General features: G+C 64.7%; 3 protein-coding genes across 3 annotated transcripts; all 3 read right to left on the bottom strand.

Moving 5' to 3' along the window:
• Positions 1-112: 112 nt before the first annotated feature.
• DOK3 (docking protein 3) lies at positions 113-3059 on the bottom strand (the record flags this gene model as incomplete). Its single annotated transcript, XM_080353312.1, has 6 exons — positions 113-847; positions 929-1101; positions 1186-1279; positions 1403-1803; positions 2142-2223; positions 3003-3059. 6 exons carry the CDS (start codon positions 3057-3059, stop codon positions 113-115), a joined length of 1542 nt encoding a protein of 513 aa, XP_080209438.1.
• Positions 1993-9354, bottom strand: DDX41 (DEAD-box helicase 41). Its single transcript, XM_080353018.1, has 18 exons — positions 9192-9354; positions 8935-9033; positions 8687-8846; positions 8532-8606; positions 8337-8397; positions 7613-7749; positions 7282-7354; positions 6954-7107; positions 6706-6842; positions 6386-6548; positions 6154-6285; positions 5901-5972; positions 5551-5647; positions 5046-5195; positions 4820-4891; positions 4519-4629; positions 3003-3923; positions 1993-2083 (listed from the first exon to the last, which is right to left on the bottom strand). Exons 1-17 carry the CDS (start codon positions 9213-9215, stop codon positions 3787-3789), a joined length of 1854 nt encoding a protein of 617 aa, XP_080209144.1. The 5' UTR covers positions 9216-9354; the 3' UTR covers positions 1993-2083; positions 3003-3786.
• A 96-nt stretch (positions 9355-9450) lies between these two features.
• On the bottom strand, positions 9451-17866 carry FAM193B (family with sequence similarity 193 member B; the record flags this gene model as incomplete). The annotated part of the gene is given in 11 exon segments (XM_080353017.1): positions 9451-9814; positions 9899-9974; positions 10140-11130; positions 11658-11894; positions 12269-12464; positions 13452-13851; positions 14152-14361; positions 14552-14774; positions 15431-15670; positions 17544-17830; positions 17833-17866. Coding segments are annotated over 11 exon segments (2991 nt in total). The 3' UTR covers positions 9451-9717.
• Positions 17867-18572: the final 706 nt, after the last annotated feature.

The following is an 18572-nucleotide window of genomic DNA, read 5'->3' on the forward strand; positions in this document are numbered from 1 at the left end:
ACGCTCAGCCCCGACACCGACCCCCGGCCACCCCCGCAGCAGCGGCAGAGCCGACTAAGTCCCAGGCTGTTTATTCACCGCACCACACCAGCGAACGGCGTCCAGCTCGGCCTCAGGCCCAGTCCTGGGGGCTGGGGGTCTCCCGGCTGAGCAGCCGCACCAGCTTGGCCCGGAGGTTGCTCTGGGGTTTGTGCCCCGGGCGCCCCGGTAGCGTCTCCTGCCCCCCCCGGCTCCAGCCCTGTTCGGGGGGCTGGGGGCTGCCCCGCGGCAGCTGTGCCAGGGCAGCCCGGTTGTCATAGAGCGGGCCCACCTCGTTGCTGTGGCCCTCAGGGGCTTGCCGGCACCCCAGCTCCCACTGCCCTTCCTCCTCTTCCTCCTCTGCCCCCGCAGGACGTGGCTCCGCGGTGAAGATGTTCTCGTAGAGATGCTCAGGGACCAGTTTCCCCCCAGCCCAGGGCTCGCTAGGACCTGGCTGCCCTGGCCCACAGAGGGGCTGCTGGCCCCGGGCGATAGAGGCGTAAACGATGGGGCCTGGGGCTTCTGGCTCTGGGGTGGGGAAGTGGAGGAGGCTGGTGGGGGGATGGGAGGCAGGCTGTGCCCCCCCCAGGGGTGCGCTGGGCTGGCATTCCTCAGCCCCGGGGCCCCAGGGCTGGGATTCAGCGCCCTGTGCAGTGAGCTGGGGATCTGGGGTGCAGAAGAGCTGGGGGTCTGGGGCATCCTTGCCCTGCTGCTGGCAGGCAATGGCGGCAGCCACAGCCCGGCAAAGCTCCAAGGCCCGTGGGGTGCTGAAGGTGAAGGTGCCCTCACCGGAGTCGCTGCGGCGTCCAGCCTCGAAGGAGAAGATGGCCTGTGGGTTCAGATGGCAGGGTGAGGGGCTGGCACCTACCCAGGGCAGGCAGCAGCCCCAGGGAGGGAGTGGGGCACCCACCTGATCCTGGCCGAACTTGCGGAGGAAGGCGTAGGGCCAGGTGAGCAGGGGTTGGTGGGACTGCGGGTCCTTCAGTGTCAGTCTCTGTGGAAGGGGTGAGAGCAGGTAGTGCCCGTGCAGGCTGCAGCGGTCGGACGCGTCCGTCCGGACCACCAGCACTGGAAATTCGGTCACTGTGGGAGCAGAGCAAGGCGAGGGTCAGCACTGCAGCACTGAGCCAGAACCCCCCCCGCCCCATCCACCGCCCCTGCACATACAGCCCTGCCAGGATGCGTAGAGGGAGTTCTCCTCCATGGGGACAGCGGGGCTGGGCTGGGTCTTGGCGCTGCTCTGTGCAGTCTCCTTTGCACCCTGAAACAGAGGAATGTGAGTGGAGCCTGGGGGAGCACAAGCCCCCCTGCCTGCCCACTCACCCCAGCTCACCCGAGCCAGGAGCAGCACAAGGGGTCCTGCCGATGCCGAACCCCACGGTACCTGGAAGGCCAGCTGGCAGAGCTGGGTGATCCACTCATCCCGCCGCTCAGCTGCCAGCACGTAGCTCTTCTCTGTGGTGGTGAGGTAGAAGGCAGCGGTGGCTTTGGGGCAGCTCTCGGTGCCTGCTGGGCCCACAGAGATGCAGTCCGAGAGGCGGATCACGCGGCGGGCGCACCGCCGCAGGGAGGTCTTGTCCAGCGCTGTGCCGTCATCCCTCACGTCAAACTTCTCCATGCGGGCCACACCGGAGGGGCTGGCGGCAAAGAGCTGAGCTCGCATCTTCCTCCAGGACCTCTGAGGCACGGCAAGGGCACAGGCAGGGAAAAAAAGGTCAGCAAGAGCTGCCTGCTGCGTCCTCGCAGCGCTGCCCTCCACATGGGGCTGACAGCGCTCAGGAAGAGCTGTATGGGGCAGGAGGCAGGGGGTGTCCCAGCCTGCCCCTGCAAAGCACCACGGGAGGCCACGGGGAGCCGGGACAAGCGCAGACCCCCAGAGCTGCGGGGCAGCGCGGTCCCAAAGCCAGAGCAAGGGGGAGCCTTTCCCTGAGCGAGCTCGGCCTGGCCCACGGGGTGAGTCACGCTCCCAGCTTGCTGAGCACCAGGTCCTGCTCTTTGTTCCCCGCTGCAAGTGCTGGCCTGCTGCTGCTGCAGCTGAGCTCCTGCGCTGTTCTCAGGACAGACCCTGATGCAAATTAAAGCCATTTTAAGCTGCTGAGGCTCCTGCTGGCAGCTTCACTCACATCTGTCAAGCACGGCCAGGCCCTGCAGCTCGCAGCCCATTTCCTCCCAGGGGAGGCTCTGCGGCACCAGCAGCTTCCCAGCCTGTCATGGGATAGAGGGGGCGCGTGCCCCTGCACACCTCGCAAGCACAGCAGAACCTCCGCCCTGCAGAAACCAGGCACCCAAAATACCCACCCTCGCCATCCTGCCTGCCTCCTACACACCGGGCACTGCCCCCACGCGTGCAGGGCTTGCCCAGTTTGGCTCTGGGACTTGGCTCTTGCTTGGTGGGGAGGTGGGAGTGCAATTGTATCCCAGTGCATTCACTGAGACCCCCCAGGGGCATGGCCACCCCGATGCAGCAGAGGGGACGCTGCTAAGGCATGGCCAGGGTCCTGACAGGGCCAGCACCTGGCTGAAACCTCCCCAGAGCTGTCTCGACCCTGCAGGGACCCCCATTGTGCCACCCACGCCGTGGCCAGAGGGCTGCAGCACTTGGTGCCCACCCTGAGGGCCCAGGGCAGCAGGCTAAGCCGTGAGGGGCGCCCTGTGGACTGCGCTGGTCCCCCAGGTCCCAAAGCCGCGTCCCACGTGCTGCCCCACTCCCACACACACGCTGGAGCTGTGCCTCGTTAACACGCGTTTATTGTTTCATTGCGAACTGCACGGTGAGACCAAGCGAGAAGAGGGACCCCACATGCAGGGGTGAGCCCCAGCAGGTGCCTGCATGGACGAGTCCCCTCACTGCGCAGAGAGCCCCGCTCCCGGGGCAGCTCCGAGGGGTCTGGTGCAGTCCCCCTGCCCCATGCTGCCAAGGGCCCAGCGTGGGATCAAGAAAAAATGAGGGCAAGCCCTGTACCCAGCCCCAATCCACCCTTTACCTTTCCAAATTTGCAGTGCTGCACATAGAGGATCCCATCCTTCACCGGTCTCTCCATGTACCCAGCGCCGCTCTGGCAGCTAGCGCAAGGATCAGGGACTCACGCCAGCAGCAGCAGAGAAAATGTGACTGCTGCAGCTGAAGCAGGCGCACGGGGCAGACTTCCTTCTCTCAGCAACTTCCCCTTTTCGGTGTGTGGGATGAGGGGCAGAGCCTGGGCCACGGGACATGCCGTCTGTCCGCCCTCCTCCTCACAGAGGGGCAGCGGGGCAGAACGCACGCAGGCAGAGCGCAGGAAGCGCTAAGGGTACCACCCGACCCGGCCTCACTCCGCTGCATCAGAGCGTGTTTGGGCGACATGGGAACAGCTGAGGAGGCACAAAACCAGGTAATGGGGACAGTCCCGCAGAAATTGAGAGGTTTTGGGGGGCAGCAACATTAAAACCCAAGCCATGCCACTGCAGGGGACGGGCAGGGGCAGCGGGCAACAGCCCACCCGCCCCACCTGGGGCTTCCTCCCCTCCTTGGGCACCGCTACCTGCTTGCCCAACACACCGCTGATGTAAGGGGCTGTTGCAGCAGCTCCACACATTTCCTCCCAGGGCAGGAGCTTTGTCAGACTGGGCTGGCAACAGCCTCGGTGACCAAATGCTTGGAGAAGGGGCCACAGTAGTGCAGGACGGGCCCCTGGGCTTGGGAAAGGCGAGAGCAGCTGTGGCGCTGCTCCAGCTGACAGGGAACCCAGGAACCGCGCCGGGGGAGTGCTGGGCAGCACGTGCCCCAGGCTAAAAGTCCATGGAGCTGTGGGCCAGGTAGTCCTTGCGGCCGATGTTGCTGACTTGCTTGGTCTGCATCGCCTCCAGCTTGGGGCAGTCGGTGATGCGATGGCCCAGGCCCCCGCAGAAGGCACAGCCGCGCTCGCCTGCAACGGGAGGGATGAGGTCAGAGGAGCTGTGCCCTGCCAAGAGAGCAGCCTCCCACCCCAGAAACACAGGGGCTATGCCAGCATCTACCCAGGGCGCCACAGCACCAGGCTGCCCACACAGGAATCACTCTGGGTTGCAAAGGACCTTCCCAGCTCCCCCAGTGCCCCCCTGCCATGAGCAGGGACATCTTCACCAGCTCAGGTTGCTCAGAGCCCCGTCCAGCCTGGCCTGGGATGTCTCCATGGATGGTTCATCCACCACCTCTCTGGCCAACCATCACCCTTGTTGTAAAAGATTTCTTTTTCATGTCTAGGCTGAATCTCCCTCCTTTAAGTTAAAACCATCACCCCTTGTCCTATCGCAAAAAGCCCCGCTAAAAAGTCTGTCCCCTTCTCTCTTACAGGCCACTTTTAAGTATTAATGGCCACAAAATCTTCTCCCCAGAGCCTTCTCTTCTCCAGGCTGAACAACCCCAACTCCCTCAGCCTGTCCTCATAGAAGAGGAACCGCAACAGGAGCTGGGGTCCTGTCCGCAACGCAGGTGTCTCAACATTCCTGCAGGAGGACCCTGTGCCAGCCCAGGTCTCTCACCTCCGATGTCCAGCATGGTCTCATCCCCGCAGTGCAGCACCTGGAGCACGGGCGGCACCTTCTGCTTGGCCTCCAGGAGCAGGGCCTTCAGGTCCATCAGCACAGACTCATCTGGGGGCAGAGATGGGTCAGACACAGACACACTGCCCCACGCCACCATCTGCCTTCCATGGGCCATCGCCACGCGTCCCTGCTCGCTCAGGATCACCCCTCACACAAAGGCAGAGGCAGCCCCACCACCCAACCGCCTCCCGCAGCCTCAGCCCCCCCAGGCAGCCCCCAGCCCCGCACTGTTTCTCACCACAGGCCTTGTTGATGAAGGTGGTGGCAATGCCAGTGTTGCCTGAACGGCCCGTACGCCCGATACGGTGAACTGTGGAGAAAGAGACAGGATTAGACCTGGACAAATGCAACGTGACAGACTGTCCCTGCCCCTAGCCGCGGCAGAGACAAGCTCAGAGCCTCGCTGGCCTCTGCACGCCCCCCAACAGCCCCTCGTGGGTCCCCCCCCAGAGCCCAGTCCCCACCGTAGTTCTCGATCTCCTCCGGCATGTCGTAGTTGATGACGTGCTGGATGGCTGGGAAGTCCAGGCCCTTGGAAGCAACATCAGTGGCAACCAGGACATCCTTCTTCCCATCCCGGAATGCCTCGATGGCTTTCGTCCGTTCCTCCTGATCTGCAAAGGCCCAGTAGAGAAGATCAGCAGAGGCAGAGCTCCCAGTCCCACCTACTGCAACAACCTAGTGGCCTCAGAGCCAAGCACCGCTCAACCAGGGCTCCCCCAGCGAGAGGGCCTGTGCAGCCTCTCCCCAAACAAAGGAGCAGAGGGACCTCTGGGTCCACAGGGAGCTGCGCTATGTTTATATCTGCCACATACAACGTGGTGTTCACTCCTGACCCTGCCACAGCCCTTCCTCACACCACCACAAACTGCTGCACGCTGAGACCTCCTGCGCCATGTGCCAGCCCAGCAGGAGCAGGGTCAGGCAGGGCCACACCGTGGCCAGGGGCTCCCCGACACCCTCACTGACCTTTTCCTCCGTGGATGGCCACAGCTTCCACACCCTTGAGCAGCAGGTACTCGTGGATTGCATCGACATCTGCCTTCTTCTCTGCAAAGATCAGCACCTGCCGCAGCACAGACACCATGGAAGAGCCGCCTTTCTGCGTGCTGGCACCAGCACAAACCCCCAGGAAACCCACTCCCGCTCACTGAGCGGAGCACACAACACCTCTGGCCCAGGATCCGCTTGTACACGCAGCACGGCTTGCTCACACGCCCACCGCACCCACAGCAGAGCCCTGCAGCGTCACGCTGTGTCCCCACTGCCAGCTCCACCTGTGCCGTGGGGCTGCGGTGCTGCCAGAGCACGCTCCTCACCGGTGGTGGGGTCTTCTGCAGGCACTCGAGGAGGTACACCATCTTGGCCTCCTCCTTCACGTACTCCACTTCCTAGGAACAAGCACAGAGATGGGTCAGGCAGGCAGCAGAGAAAATGCCATTGCTTGGTAGCCCTTAACCCCTGGGGAAGGAGGGCCAGGCAGCCCAGCTCCCTAACACAGGAGACATCAAGTGCCCTCCTGTGCAGCGCTGGCCTCCCACACGGGCGCGAGGGAGATCCCAACCAGCTCACCTGCACGACGTCCAGGCTGGCAGCACCCGCTCGCCCAACATTAATGGTGATGGGCTTCACCAGGGCACTCTTGGCAAAGTTCTGGATCTTCTTGGGCATCGTGGCACTGAAGAGGAGGGTCTGCCGCTGGCCCTGCACAGGGAACACAGTGTGGGCGAGGATTTAGCGTTCACCGAACCAGGTGGGTACAGGGATTGAGCGTCAAGGTGCTCGTGTTGTGCCAGCTCAGTACCTTGAAATAGGAGAAGATGGTACGGATATCCCCCTCAAAGCCCATATCAATCATTCTGTCAGCCTCATCCAAAGCCAAGTAGCGGCAGATGTCCAGGCTCACCATCTTCTTCTGCAGCAGGTCCATCAGGCGGCCAGGAGTTGCCACCATCATGTGCACACCACTAGGGGACGAGAGAAGGTCCTTGGGTTCCCACACATAGGGGAGGTAACTCCCACCTGGCACCTTCCCAAAGCCACCCAGCCAGAGTGCCAGCCCTCAGTCTCTGCCAGGAAACAGAGCTGCACAGCTCCAGCCCCACAACCCCGTCCATGTCTCACTGTTTGATGGTCTCCATCTGCTCCTTGACAGACATGCCCCCGATGCAGAGGGCGCAGCGCAGGGGGGGCAGCCCGTCCTCCTGCAGCAGGCGGCAGTAATACTCGATGATGCCGTGGGTCTGCCGGGCCAGCTCCCGCTGCAGAGACAAAACTTACTCGTTCCTACGTGTCCCTGCAGGGAGGATCCATAATTGCCACTAAACAGCAATAAGTGTCCTCCCGTACAGCACTGTGCCCCCGACGCTCACCGAGGGACAGATGATGAGTCCATAGGGTCCTTCTCGCTTGGAGAAGGGCAGCCTCTTTTCCTGCTCCATGCAGAACATGATCACCGGGAGGGTAAACACCAAGGTCTTCCCAGAACCAGTGAACGCGATGCCAATCATGTCCCTTCCTGAGAGGCTGGTGGAGAAACGGGGCGAGTGGTGAGGAAGAGCATCACAGAATGACTCCGACCTCCCCGGGCTGAGTGAGATGACAGGGCATGTCTGTCACCAGGGCAGAGCGCCCGGCTCACAGCATGGGGTGCAGTAGGAAGAACCCACACCCGCTCCAGGCCAGGCACAGAGCACTCACATGGTGGGAATGCCCTGGATCTGGATGGGCGTTGGCTGCTGAATCCCTTTTTTCTTCAGGCCCCTCAGGATGGCTGTCAGGAAACAAGGGACACGTCTGTTCACAACCTGAAGTTTTCCCCAAATTCCCCTCTAACGCAGGTCCCAGCAGCAGCTCTTCCATCAGTGACAAACGTCCCTTGGGCCAGCAGCCAGGTGACACAGTCACCACTGTTAATTTGAGCTGTGACTCCGCCAAAACTGAGCGCCAAAGATCCAACAGCTTCGCTCGCTGACACGCGTTTCCCAGGAGGATCCTGCCCCCCGCCCGGCCAGGCTCCCTCCCAACGCACCCGCTGGGAACTTCATCTCCTTGAAGCTCTTGATGGGGGGCGGGATTCCTTCCCCCTCCACCAGGATGTGGTACTTCTTGCGCACGCGATCGTGCCGCGCCTCCGACATGCCCAGGATGTAACGAGGTGCTCTCCAGCTGCGGAAGCAACAGAGAAAGGTTGGGGTGCAGGATGAGGCTCAGCAGCCTCTATGGAGGCCCAGGGAAACCCCCGTCAGGCTCAAATAACCCACCTGGGAAAAAAGGGAACCCTGAGAGGCTTCTTGGTGTGAGCACAAGAACAGATCCACACCAGTTCCACACATCAAACATGTCCCCAGAGTTTCAGTAAGAAGTCCCAAGCTCGCAGCTCAGAACAGTCTGAGGATGGAACACGCCAAAATCTTTCGCATGCATCTCGGTCATTTCTCTGACGCTGCCTCAAGCAGCACTGGCTCTGTGGGCTCACTCAGTCTCTTTCTCTAAGTTAGTCACCACCAAGGTCTAAAGATCCATCTCAAGTATTTAAGTTTAACATAAACACACTCTAGCAAATCTTAACTACATATAAAATAACATCTAAGGCAGCTCAACAGCCTTCAAATTTATACACAGCAGTAAAAAGCCAGACAACGAAGCAAGAGAGAAGCCAGCACTCCTCCCACTGGGCTGCACGGCTTCTAGTTCTCCTCAGTCACAAGGAAATTATGTTTTCAGAAAAATAACCTCTGTACTGTGAATCGCACCTGGTTTTAATGGGATCATCGTAGGTGATGCCCTTGGCCATCTCCTTCACTGACATCAAAGCTGCAAGAACAAAGCCCATTGGGTCAGGGCACCTCCGGCTGTGAACGTCCCCGAGTGCTGCGAGGCGGGTGGTGCTGCTGCTGCCGCCCAGCTTCGGGGAGGGCTCCAAGAGACACGGAGCTCCCGGCGCTCACCTCGCCCCTCTGCCACGCTCTCCAGGATCTTCTCTTCCTCCTTCAGCTGCTTCTCCTTGGCCGACTCCTTCCGAGCTGCAGAGAGTCAGGGAAACAGTGAAGAGGTCTCGGTGGCTCCCGAGAGCTGCCCGGCCCGGCCCCCACCGCTGTCCCACCTTCCGCCTTCTCCTTGAGGTGCTGGTGCTGGTCCAGGAGGCTGATGTTGGACTGCGGCCCCAGGGGGATGTCGTCCTCGTCCCCGCGCTGCTCGCTGCCGCTGTCCCGCTGCTCCTCCTCCGACACCACCTTCCGCCGCATCTGCAGCAGCTTCTGCAGCTGGGGGGGAGCGGGTCGAGGCGGAGTGAGCGCGGGAGGGCCGCCCGGAGCCCGCTCCCGGCAGCGCCGGGCCCCGCTGCCCCGCTACCATCTGCTGCTTGCGCTGCTTGACGGGCACGTAGGGCACGTAGTCGTCATCGTCCTCCCCGGACAGGCCGGACGTCTCCGCCGCCTCCTCCCGCTGCCTCTGTGGGGAGACGCGAGGTGAGGCCGGCCCGGAGCGGCACCGGCGCTGCCCGGGCCCCAGAACCGGCGGACCCGGACCCGGACCCGGACCCGGACCCGGACCCGGACCCGGACCCGGACCCGGACCCGGACCCGGATCGGGATCGGGATCGGCCGCACCTTCCGCTCGGCCGCGGCCTCCATGGCGCCGTCTCCGCGCAACCGCCGCACCGCCCCGGATGTAAATCCCGCGCGCCGGAAGTGACGGCTGAAGGGCTAGGGCCGTTGCCCAGCAACGCGGCGCCACGCCCGCACCGCGCGGGAGCAGAGGGAGAGCCCGACGGGTCGCCTCGGCGGCCAAACCTCCGCAGAAGGCGCACGGCGCTGCGCTCCCCACCCCCCCCAGGGCGGGCGCGGCAGAAAGCAGCAGACAGCGGGGTTTAAATAAAATAAAAAATTAAAAAGTTCTTTATTGGGTCCAGCACGGTCCTTCCCCGCGGCACAGGGCGCCGGGTGCCTGCGGGGAGGCGGACAGGACGGCCGGGGTCACCCCGCGGGCAGGGGCAGGAGGACGGGGGAGCCCCGGGGGTCCCCGCGGGGCAGGAGAGCACCGGGGTCCCCGCAGAGCAGGAGACCCCACCGAGGCGAGGCGGGGGCACAGTGAGGAGAGGCGAGCGGCCGTGGGTGGGGGGTGGCCCCCCACACCTCACTGGGCTGCGCTGGAAGTGGTTTTCTTCAGGGTGAAGTTGGTCCAGTTCACCTCAAGCTTCTGCCGTGTCTGCTTGGCCGAGTCCAGGCAGAACCTGACAGGGAGAGCAGAGTCCCCGGTCAGCACCAGCCCCTTGCTCTCCCCGGGCAGCGCTCAGCTCCCCACGGCCCCCACTCACCTCTTGAAATACTCCACTTCTCTGTCAGTCTCATCCATCTCGGCCCCGTCCAGGTCCTTGGGCAGGAACACGTCATCTGGCGGAGAAGAGAGCGGAGGTCAGCGCTGCCAGAGGGGCAGGGGGCTGGCAGGGCAGGGGGACAGGGCGGGGAGGCGATGGACAGGGAGATACGCAGGGAATCAGGGAGAAAGGGCCACTGAGAGCGGGGTAGCGCAGCACAGCGCTGCTGGCACTCACTCACCGATTGAGGTATTGGATTTCTCCACCTTGTTCCGGCTCTTCCTGCTCTTGCCCTTGGGCTGGGGGGAGCCCCCCAGGGCAGGGGGGGCAGGCGGCTGCTGCGCCAGCTCCAGCAGCTCCACTTTGCCCTCTCCCCTCCGGCCTTTCCACTCGCTGCTTCTCTCCTTCTCCGTCCGGCCGCCACTGCCCCATGGCTGCCCCTTGCTGCTCTCCCCCGGCTCGGCACAGCCGCCTGCCCGCTGCGGCTCTGCGGCGCTGGCCTTGGAAGGGTGTTTGGTTCCCAGCACCTGCCCCTTCGCCCCAGGGCTCTCCAGCCGGGCTTGGCCCCCAGGAGCCGCGGCAGCTCCCTCCCCTTTCTTCGCCTGCCCACTCTGCCGCTTGTTCTTCCGCTGCCGGCTCCCCGCAGGCACTGGCTCCGGCGGCTCTGGCCCCTTGTGCTGCGGCTCCTCCTTGGCCTCCAGGCTCAGCCCGCTGCTGTCGGCGGCAGAGTCCGCAGCCTTGGACTGCACCCAGATCATGCGGGAGAGGCTGGGCACGGCGCTCAGGCGCTTCACCACGCCGTTCTCGGCTGCCGGGGTTGGCGGTGGCTCCCCGTGGCCCTCGCCCCATCGGGGGCCTGGCTCGCCCCGCAGCAGCGCCTGGCTCTTGGCGGGGCCCAGGCTCAGCGGGGCCAAGGCCAGGTCTATGTCCTGCAAGTCGGAGGAGCCGTTGAGGTGAGAGAGCAGGTTCTTCTGCTCCAGGACAGCTGCCTTCTTGGGGAAGTCGTTGACATCCAGGTTGAGGTCATAGACGCTGAAGCTGGCCCGGATGGAGTCCTTGATGGTGTTCTTGATCTCCTGCAGCCGGCTGCTGAGGAAGCTGTTCACCTGCTCCAGCTCCAGCTCCGGCCACTCCAGCAGCTTCTCCTCAGGCGGCTCCCTGGCCTGGCTGGCCGCAGGGACACGCTCTGCCCGCTTCTGGGCCTCCGCCTCCAGCTGGGCTTTCTCCTTCTCCTGCAACACAGGTGCCGTGAAGGGTGGGTGGCCAGAGCCGCAGTGCCACGTGAGGAGCCCATGGGGCCGGCTTGCCAAGCACCAGCTTTGCCAGACAGCAAACCCGGGGGTCGGTGCTCAACCCAGCCACCCCGCATCTTCCACAGTGCCTGAACTGTTGTGTGTCCCCTCTGGGCACCACAACAGCCACCACACTGCACACCAGACACTGCTCGGGGCACAAGGCATTGGCAGAAGCCGTCACGGCATCGCTTCTCCTTGCCACAGATGCGTGGCGTTTGTCAGAGCAGGTAGGACAGTGCAGCCCAAAGCACCGGGGAAGGCTGGGCTGGCCTTTGGGGGCACAGGGGAAGCCTTGCATGGAGCCAGGCACTGCTGCCACTTCAGAGGAAAGGGACAACAAAGGACAGAGCGTTCAGGACACCAAATGGATGTAAGGGAGATGAGGCAAAGCCCTGCACAGTCTTCCCCCAACCTCTCTCCTGCAGCCAGTGCCCGGGCAGCGCTTCCCCCCCGCCCAGCCTCACCTTCTTCTTCTGCTTGTGCCGTGCCCGCTTGGCCGCTTTGGCACTGTTCAGGGGCTTGGGCTCCGTGCTGTTGATGTAGTCCAGCAGTTCGTCCACGTTGCGGTGGTCCACAGCAGGCTCTCCCGAGCCACTGTTGTGCCCTAGTTTCTGCGGCAGCTCCTCTTTCCTCTTGGTGAGGCGCGAACGCAGCTTCTCCCGGATCTCAGCGTAGTTGCGGCTCGTGGGAGCGGCCGGGGGCTGCGGGGGCCAGCGCTGTCAGGGCAGGCGGCACGCAACGCCAGCACGACCCGCTGGTCCCCCACCAACCTCCCCAACTGCTCCCTTCCCCACGGTCTCAGCGAGACAAGTTGGCACAGCCCCCACTGAATTCTTTTCCAGCACCAAGCTGCAGGATTTGGCCAGCTGTGCCAAGCCCCAGGGCTGGGCAGGTGGCTGCAAGAAGGGAACAAGGGGACCAGCAGGCACGAGGGATATTAAGGAGGGACGCACATGGTGGCAGGAAACAGCCCTGGCCGACGTGCCCACCTCTGCGTTCTCGGCACACAGACCGTGTAACGTCTCACTGCGGAGCACAAGGACCAGGGGTGGCTGCAGACCAGCCTCTCACTCACCGCATTGTGGCCGAAGAACTCACAGTAGCAGCAGTCGCAGAACTTCCCGTCTTTCTGGTTGGTGGAGGAGGAGGTGCAGGAACTGCGCTCCGAGCTGCTGTCCTCGTCCTCCCCGAGCCCCTCGTCTGCCTCGCACGGCTGCGGCGGGTGGCAGCTGGTACCGTTGGGAAATTTATGCCCTTTGCAAGAGGGGTCCCTGAGGAGAAGGGGAGAAGGGCAAGAGGTGAGCAGGAGCCCGGTGGTCTCAAAAATTGCCCCACACTATATGTGTAGGAACACCCCCCCAGGGCAGCTCGTGCCCAAGCAGAAGGATTCACAGACAAACCCCCTTCCCTGCATCCTCCTCCTGCAGGGAGATGCCAGAGGAGCCCACGGCACAAGACATCTGCTGCTCCTCGCCCCCCAGGGCCTCTGGCAGGCAGGAGGCTGGCGCACCAGAGCCCCAGAAAGCAGCGTCCCCCTGCCAGGCCACCAGCTGATTCCAGGGCAGGGACCGGTACTCACTGGGGGCGGCAGGTAGCCCAGGAACGCTGAACCGCATGCAGCTGCCAGACAGCCTGCGCGCAGGCGAGCCCGGCTCCCGCAGGCACAGACCCCCAGCTCAGAGCCAGGGAGCCCTGGGCAGGGCCCACAGCACCATTCCTCGAGCTCCAGCTCAGAACCCGGCTCGCCCTCCACAGGGAGCACTAATCAGCAGAGAGGGACCAGCACCCGCGACTCAGCGTGCTCTCTTCCAGGGCACAGGCAGCCCAGAAAGGGCCGGAGGAGCAGGAGAGCAGAACCACAAATCCACAGGCTTCATCTTCCAAGGACCTTTGCTCAGTGCCACAGCTGCCTGACGGGTCTCACTGACAAAAGTCCTGTTGGCCAACAGCAGGTTGACCGGGCGGCTCCTTTGGGTCTTTTAGCTGGAGAAGGAGCAAGCACAGTCTCTTCTGCACCACAGTTACTACAGGAGAACCGCAGGGAGAAGACATGTGGGGAGAGAAAGAGCTTGACCCTCAGAGACCAGGGGTCTGCAGCAGCAGAACCGGCCCACACAGACAGCAGCTCCCCACACCGCCACGTCAGGGCAGCCAGTCCCTCCACAGGGAAAAGCGCATCCATGGGCACAGGTGGGAGAAAGGGCAGCACTGCCCCGCGAGGAGAGAGGCTGGACACGGGCACGGGCTCCTCTACTCACCTGTTCGAGCTGGGCAGCTGGTGGGCAGAGGGAGAAGGGATGAGCGACGTACTGCAGTGCCCGTTGCAGGGGTGAGCACAGCCCGACAGCGGAGGTGGCATCTTCAGCAGCGGCACGTTGGCAGGGGGTAGGTGAGGGCTCTTACACGACCCCAGGCTGTGAGAAATCGTGCCGGTGGGAGGGGACTCGGACGCCGGCTTCGGGGCTGCTGCCTGCGCACTGGGCATGGGGAAGAGCGCGGCCTGTGGGACGTGGGGCGGGGAGCTGAAGGGCCCCGGATGGGCAGGCGTCTGCTTGGAGGGGATCAGCGCCGGCGGCTGGGAGGGGAGGCCAGTGGGACTGTTAGGAGGAGCAGTGAGGTCCGAGTGCTGATGATGCTCCGAGGAGTGGAAGGCCTCACCTGCAGAGGGGCAGGAGCAGAGACAGTCAGACACCGGCTGTCCTGCACTGGCCAGGGCTGGGCTCAGGGCCACCCACCACCTCTGCACAGGCCACTTCTCTGTGAGAGAAACCCTGCCCGCCCCCCGGCAGAAGGACACTTGGGCTAGAAGCCACCCCTGCTCACAAGGGGCCTCAGCAGCACCACGTCTCCCCACAAGAACTGGGAAGAGCAGAGCAAGGGAAAAGGTGCTGGGGCGGCGTGGGCTGTGTGGAGCTGCAGGCCGAGAGGACACAGCCAGCCCTGCCCCTGGCCACGCACCTGGCGGGGTGGCCCTCCGGCACATGCTTTTGAACTGCTTCGGCAGCGTCTTGCAGAAGTCGAGTGAGGTAGGCAGAGGCGAGCCCGGGGCAGCGCTGCTGGAGGCGGGGGAGGCTGCGTGGCTGTAGGGACAGGCCTTGAGCCCCGGCGTCGCGGCAGGCGTCTGGCTGGCGCACTCCGGAGGGAGAGCGAGGCCCGGGTGCTTGTCACCTGGAAGGAAAGGGGAGCTAGGGCCGGCCCCCTGCACCCTCGGCCTTTGCAGAGTCCCAGGCGTCCTGCTGGCACTGGCAGAGGCCCAGCCTGCCCACCCCTGTTACCAGACGGGTGCCCACAAGGAAACTGCCCAAGCCAAGGAGCGGGCAGAAAGCTCTGCCCAACCCCACAGCCGGCTTCAACTCACCTAGTGCAGCAGAGGGGGCCCCAAGCGGGCTGCCCTGCGCTGCCCCATTGGTGTGCTGCGAGTTCCAGAGGCCCGAGAGCTTGTGAGCAGACAAGAAAGAGCTGGGGTCCCAGTCCCCTGAGTTCCCATGACACGAGGATGAAGAAGAGGAGGAGGAGGAGGAAGGGGAGTGGGAGCCACCCCCACAAGACTGTGACTTGCAGGATGTGTGGGATAACGAAACCTGGCAAGGAAAACACAGAGTGAAGCAGCAGCAGGGCGAGAGGGGAAGCGGGAGGTCCTTGGCCTCATGGCACTGGCACCAAGACCCGCTCTAAGGCCCCGAAGCAGGGGCTCAGCACATGGGGACCACTCCTGTCACCATCTCGGGGACAGAAAACAGCCCCTCTGCCCAACAGCAACACAGCTGGGCTCCCAGGGCCAAGCCAGCATGGCTGGGCCATGCACTAGTCCCACTCAAACCAGGCCACCGTTAAATAAAGCCAAGCAGGAGGGAGCTGCTCTGCCTCCGAGCTCCACACACGGGCAGGCACATGCCCTGGCACACGCTACTGTTCCAGGGAGACCCGGTGTGAGGGTGGGGAGCAGCCCTGGGGCTGGGGTGACACAGCGCACAATGCACAGCAGAGCAGGGCTGGTGGCTTTGACAAGCCGCCACAGTGCCACACTCTGCCTCACCGCAGCGCCTCCCCACGGAGGCAGCAGCAGCCCAGGGAGGGCAGCGTGGCTGCAGGGAGCAGCAGGGCTAGGATGTCCAAGGCACTCGGCTCCGAGCGAGGAGGGGACCCGCACATCCAGCCAGTGCCGCAGGATGATCAGCGCCATGGTCCTGGGAGCTACAGTCCCGGCCTTTCCAACCCCAGCCCTATAGCCGCTTACCGCCAGGGCCTGCTCCTGCACCGCCCGCCGCTCTTCCTCCTCCACGCTCTTCCGGCAGCTTTGGCAGATCCACAGCGGCATTTCTCCCAGGAGGTTCTGCACGAGCGTTGGCACGAAGTCCGGTGGCAGCCTCTCGCCAGGGGAAACCAGCCCATTGTGGGATGGCCCTCCCCAGTCCTTGCGCTCCCGGTGACAGAGCAGGCAGCATGTCTGAACTGACTGGTTGGCGGTGGGCAGCACCTGCAGAAGGACACACAGACCACGAGTCACCCCAGACGTCGGCTGACACATGGCAGGGCCCCAGGTCGGCGCAGGTGCAGGGCAGACAAGGCAGCAAATGAGACCTCAGGATGCTGACACCAAATGAGAGAATTTCTTGTAAGCTACATGGGCACTGAACCTCCTCCCACCGGAGGAGAGCGGCCTCAGGCTGCCCGGCTGCTGCCAGCCTGCCACATGCCAACTGCACGCATTTTGGACCTTTGGGAAGACCACACCATGCTAAAGAGACAGCCCCACCACCAAGCAAGGCTGGGTGGCCACCAGCAACTCCCACTGTCACTTCTGGTACAGCAGGACCAAGGGGACGTGCATGGCAAAGCAAGACCTACGGAAATCACCTTGCAGGGATACAAAGGGGGGGGTCTGGCAACCACAACCCCCCCTCTTCACCCATCGCAGACCACCCACGACGTTACCCGAGAGCCCCGGGCCCTCCCGCCAGCCTCTTTGTTCTGTGCAGCCAGCGGCGCAGCCCTGTGGGGTGGGGTGCAGTCCCCAGCACTGCCCCGCGCTCTCCCCACATGGGGCAGCCAGGTTGGGGTTTCCCGCCGGGTGCTGCGGCAGGAGCCGGGGCCACAGCCCACAGGCTCGCCGGAGCCCTGACAGCCGTGACGAGCCCAGCGTGGCGCAGGCGAGGGGGCCCCCATTGTCTGTGCCGCGGCAGGGCCCCGCGACAATGAGCCGCACATTGAACTGCTGCTGCGAAACAGATGGCGTCTCCCAGGCTCAAGGTGAAGCAAAGGTCAGAGGCCAAGGAGAGCAGGGGGGGGCACAGCCCCCCTGCCCACCCGGCCACGGGGAGGAGGCGGCTCCCAGGCCACCCTGTGTCTCAGCAGCGGCAGATGCGGCCACTGCTGCACGCAGCGGGTGACAGGACGGCTCTCCCCAACACACCCAGCGCATCTGCCCACCCGCAACCCGGGGCGGGCGGCAGCAGCCGGGCACGGCAAGGGGCGTCAGGCAGCCAGAGGCGCGGGAGACCATTTGGCAGATGCTTGAGCCACCTGCCATGGACTGCAGCAGGGCTGGACCCTCCCGCGAGAAGCTGTGGGAACAGCCCCAACGCACGCTGTGCCACCTGGGCGAGCGCGCCTGTCCCTGAGCCCGGGGCTCTGCCCTGCGGAGCGCACATGAGTCCCCTGGGCAGATCGACAAGACGCCCCTGCACGCAGGGATGGGACAAGGGGTGCACAGACCCCGGAGCTGGGAGAACCCTTCGCTCTCACGCCACTGGGAGCTGCTGGTGCTGCCAAGGGGGAGCAGCAGGCGATGGTGGGAGCCAGGCTCGCTGCTCCACTCACCCTCTCCAGCAAAGGCTGAGCCGAGCTTCCCTGAACTGCGGGGAGACAGCGGCCGCAGCCCCTGCGACGCACACTGCGGCGGGAGCCCAGCGCCCAGCCATCCCTCCGCCCGCGGCCCCGCCGCAGCTCCGCAGCCCAGCCCGCACCGCTCCCGCCTGCAGCCGCAGTGCCACGGGCCGCCCTGCCCGCGCACCTGCCGAACCCGAACCGGCCCCGCGGTACCGCCGGACGCGGCTCCCACAGCCCGCAGGCAGCCGAGCCTCGCGGGAAGGGGCTGGGGCTTCACCCCCCGCTCCCCTCGGCGCGGGTGCCCCCACCCCGGCACACCCCGGCACACCCCAGCACCGCCCGCGGGGTGCGGCGGAGCCCCCGAATCCGGGAGAGGGACACGGGGGCGCCGGGGGTGCCAGGGATGCTCGGAGCGGGGCCGGGCAGGGCCTTCAGCCGCGGGGCAGCCTCCAGCCCTCCCGGGCCCTGCGCAGCCCCGCACCGGCTGCAGCCCCGTCAGAGCCAGCGTCCCCCCGCGGTACCTGAGCGGAGGCTCTGCCGGGCTCCCCGCTGCCGCCCGCTCCTGCCGCCACCTCAGGCGGGGCGGGCGGTTCCGGTGGGGGCGGCGGAGGAGGGGGAGGAGGCCCGGCGTCGGAACCCGTCACCCTCTCACGGCGAGGCCCGGAGACACCCGCCACCGTCGCTGCTGCCGCCGCCTTGTTCCGCCTGCGAGTCATGGCGAGCGCGGCCCGCCGCCCGCCGCAGCCAGGACAACAGCCAATATGGCGGCGCGGCCCGTCCGGCCCCTGCCCGGGGGGAAGGAGGGAGGAGGGAAGGCCCAGAGAGGTGAAGCCATCGCCGCCATTTTGGGAGAGGGCAGAACCGCGCGACAGCGCGCACCCTGGCGGGGGGGAGGTAGTGGCGCCGTCACGATCCGCGGCCCCGCGCTCCCCCGTCCCCGCGCTCCCCCGTCCCCGCCGCCGCCCGCTCCCGGGCTGCCTGAGGGGCTCTGCTGACCCTCCGTGCAGCCCCACCAGCTCCCGCAGCCCCGGGTGCCCCCCGGGGAGAACTGAGGGCCAGCTCAGCCCTCCGCCTCCCTGCCAGCCTCAGTGTCACCCTGCAGCACAGCTGGGGCCATGTGTCGCTCCAAAAACACCCATCACCGCTTTGGTCTGCATGAGGCCAGACCTCACTGCATACACCACCTCACTGCATACACCACCTCACTGCGTACAACACCTCACTGCATACACCACCTCACTGTATACACCACCTCACTGCGTACACCACCTCACTGCGTACACCGCCTCACTGCGTACACCACCTCACTGCATACACCACCTCACTGCGTACACCACCTCACTGCATACACCACCTCACTGCATACACCACCTCACTGCGTACACCACCTCACTGCGTACACCACCTCACTGCGTACAACACCTCACTGCGTACACCACCTCACTGCGTACACCACCTCACTGCATACACCACCTCACTGCGTACAACACCTCACTGCATACAACACCTCACTGCATACACCACCTCACTGCGTACAACACCTCACTGCA

The sequence above is a fragment of the Nesoenas mayeri genome (genome assembly GCF_963082525.1).
Source record: "Nesoenas mayeri genome assembly, chromosome: 14".
Lineage (NCBI taxonomy): Eukaryota > Metazoa > Chordata > Aves > Columbiformes > Columbidae > Nesoenas > Nesoenas mayeri.

Bases quoted from the DNA above. Each gene is read 5' to 3' on its own strand.
- DDX41 (XM_080353018.1), bottom strand. From the start codon at position 9,215: ATGGAGGCCGCGGCCGAGCGGAAG. The intron at 9,034-9,191 runs GTGCGGCCGATC...GTCTCCCCACAG, and splicing joins AGGCCGCGGCCGAGCGGAAG to AGGCAGCGGGAGGAGGCGGC. The intron at 7,750-8,336 runs GTGCGATTCACA...TTGCTTCCGCAG, and splicing joins GATGATCCCATTAAAACCAG to CTGGAGAGCACCTCGTTACA.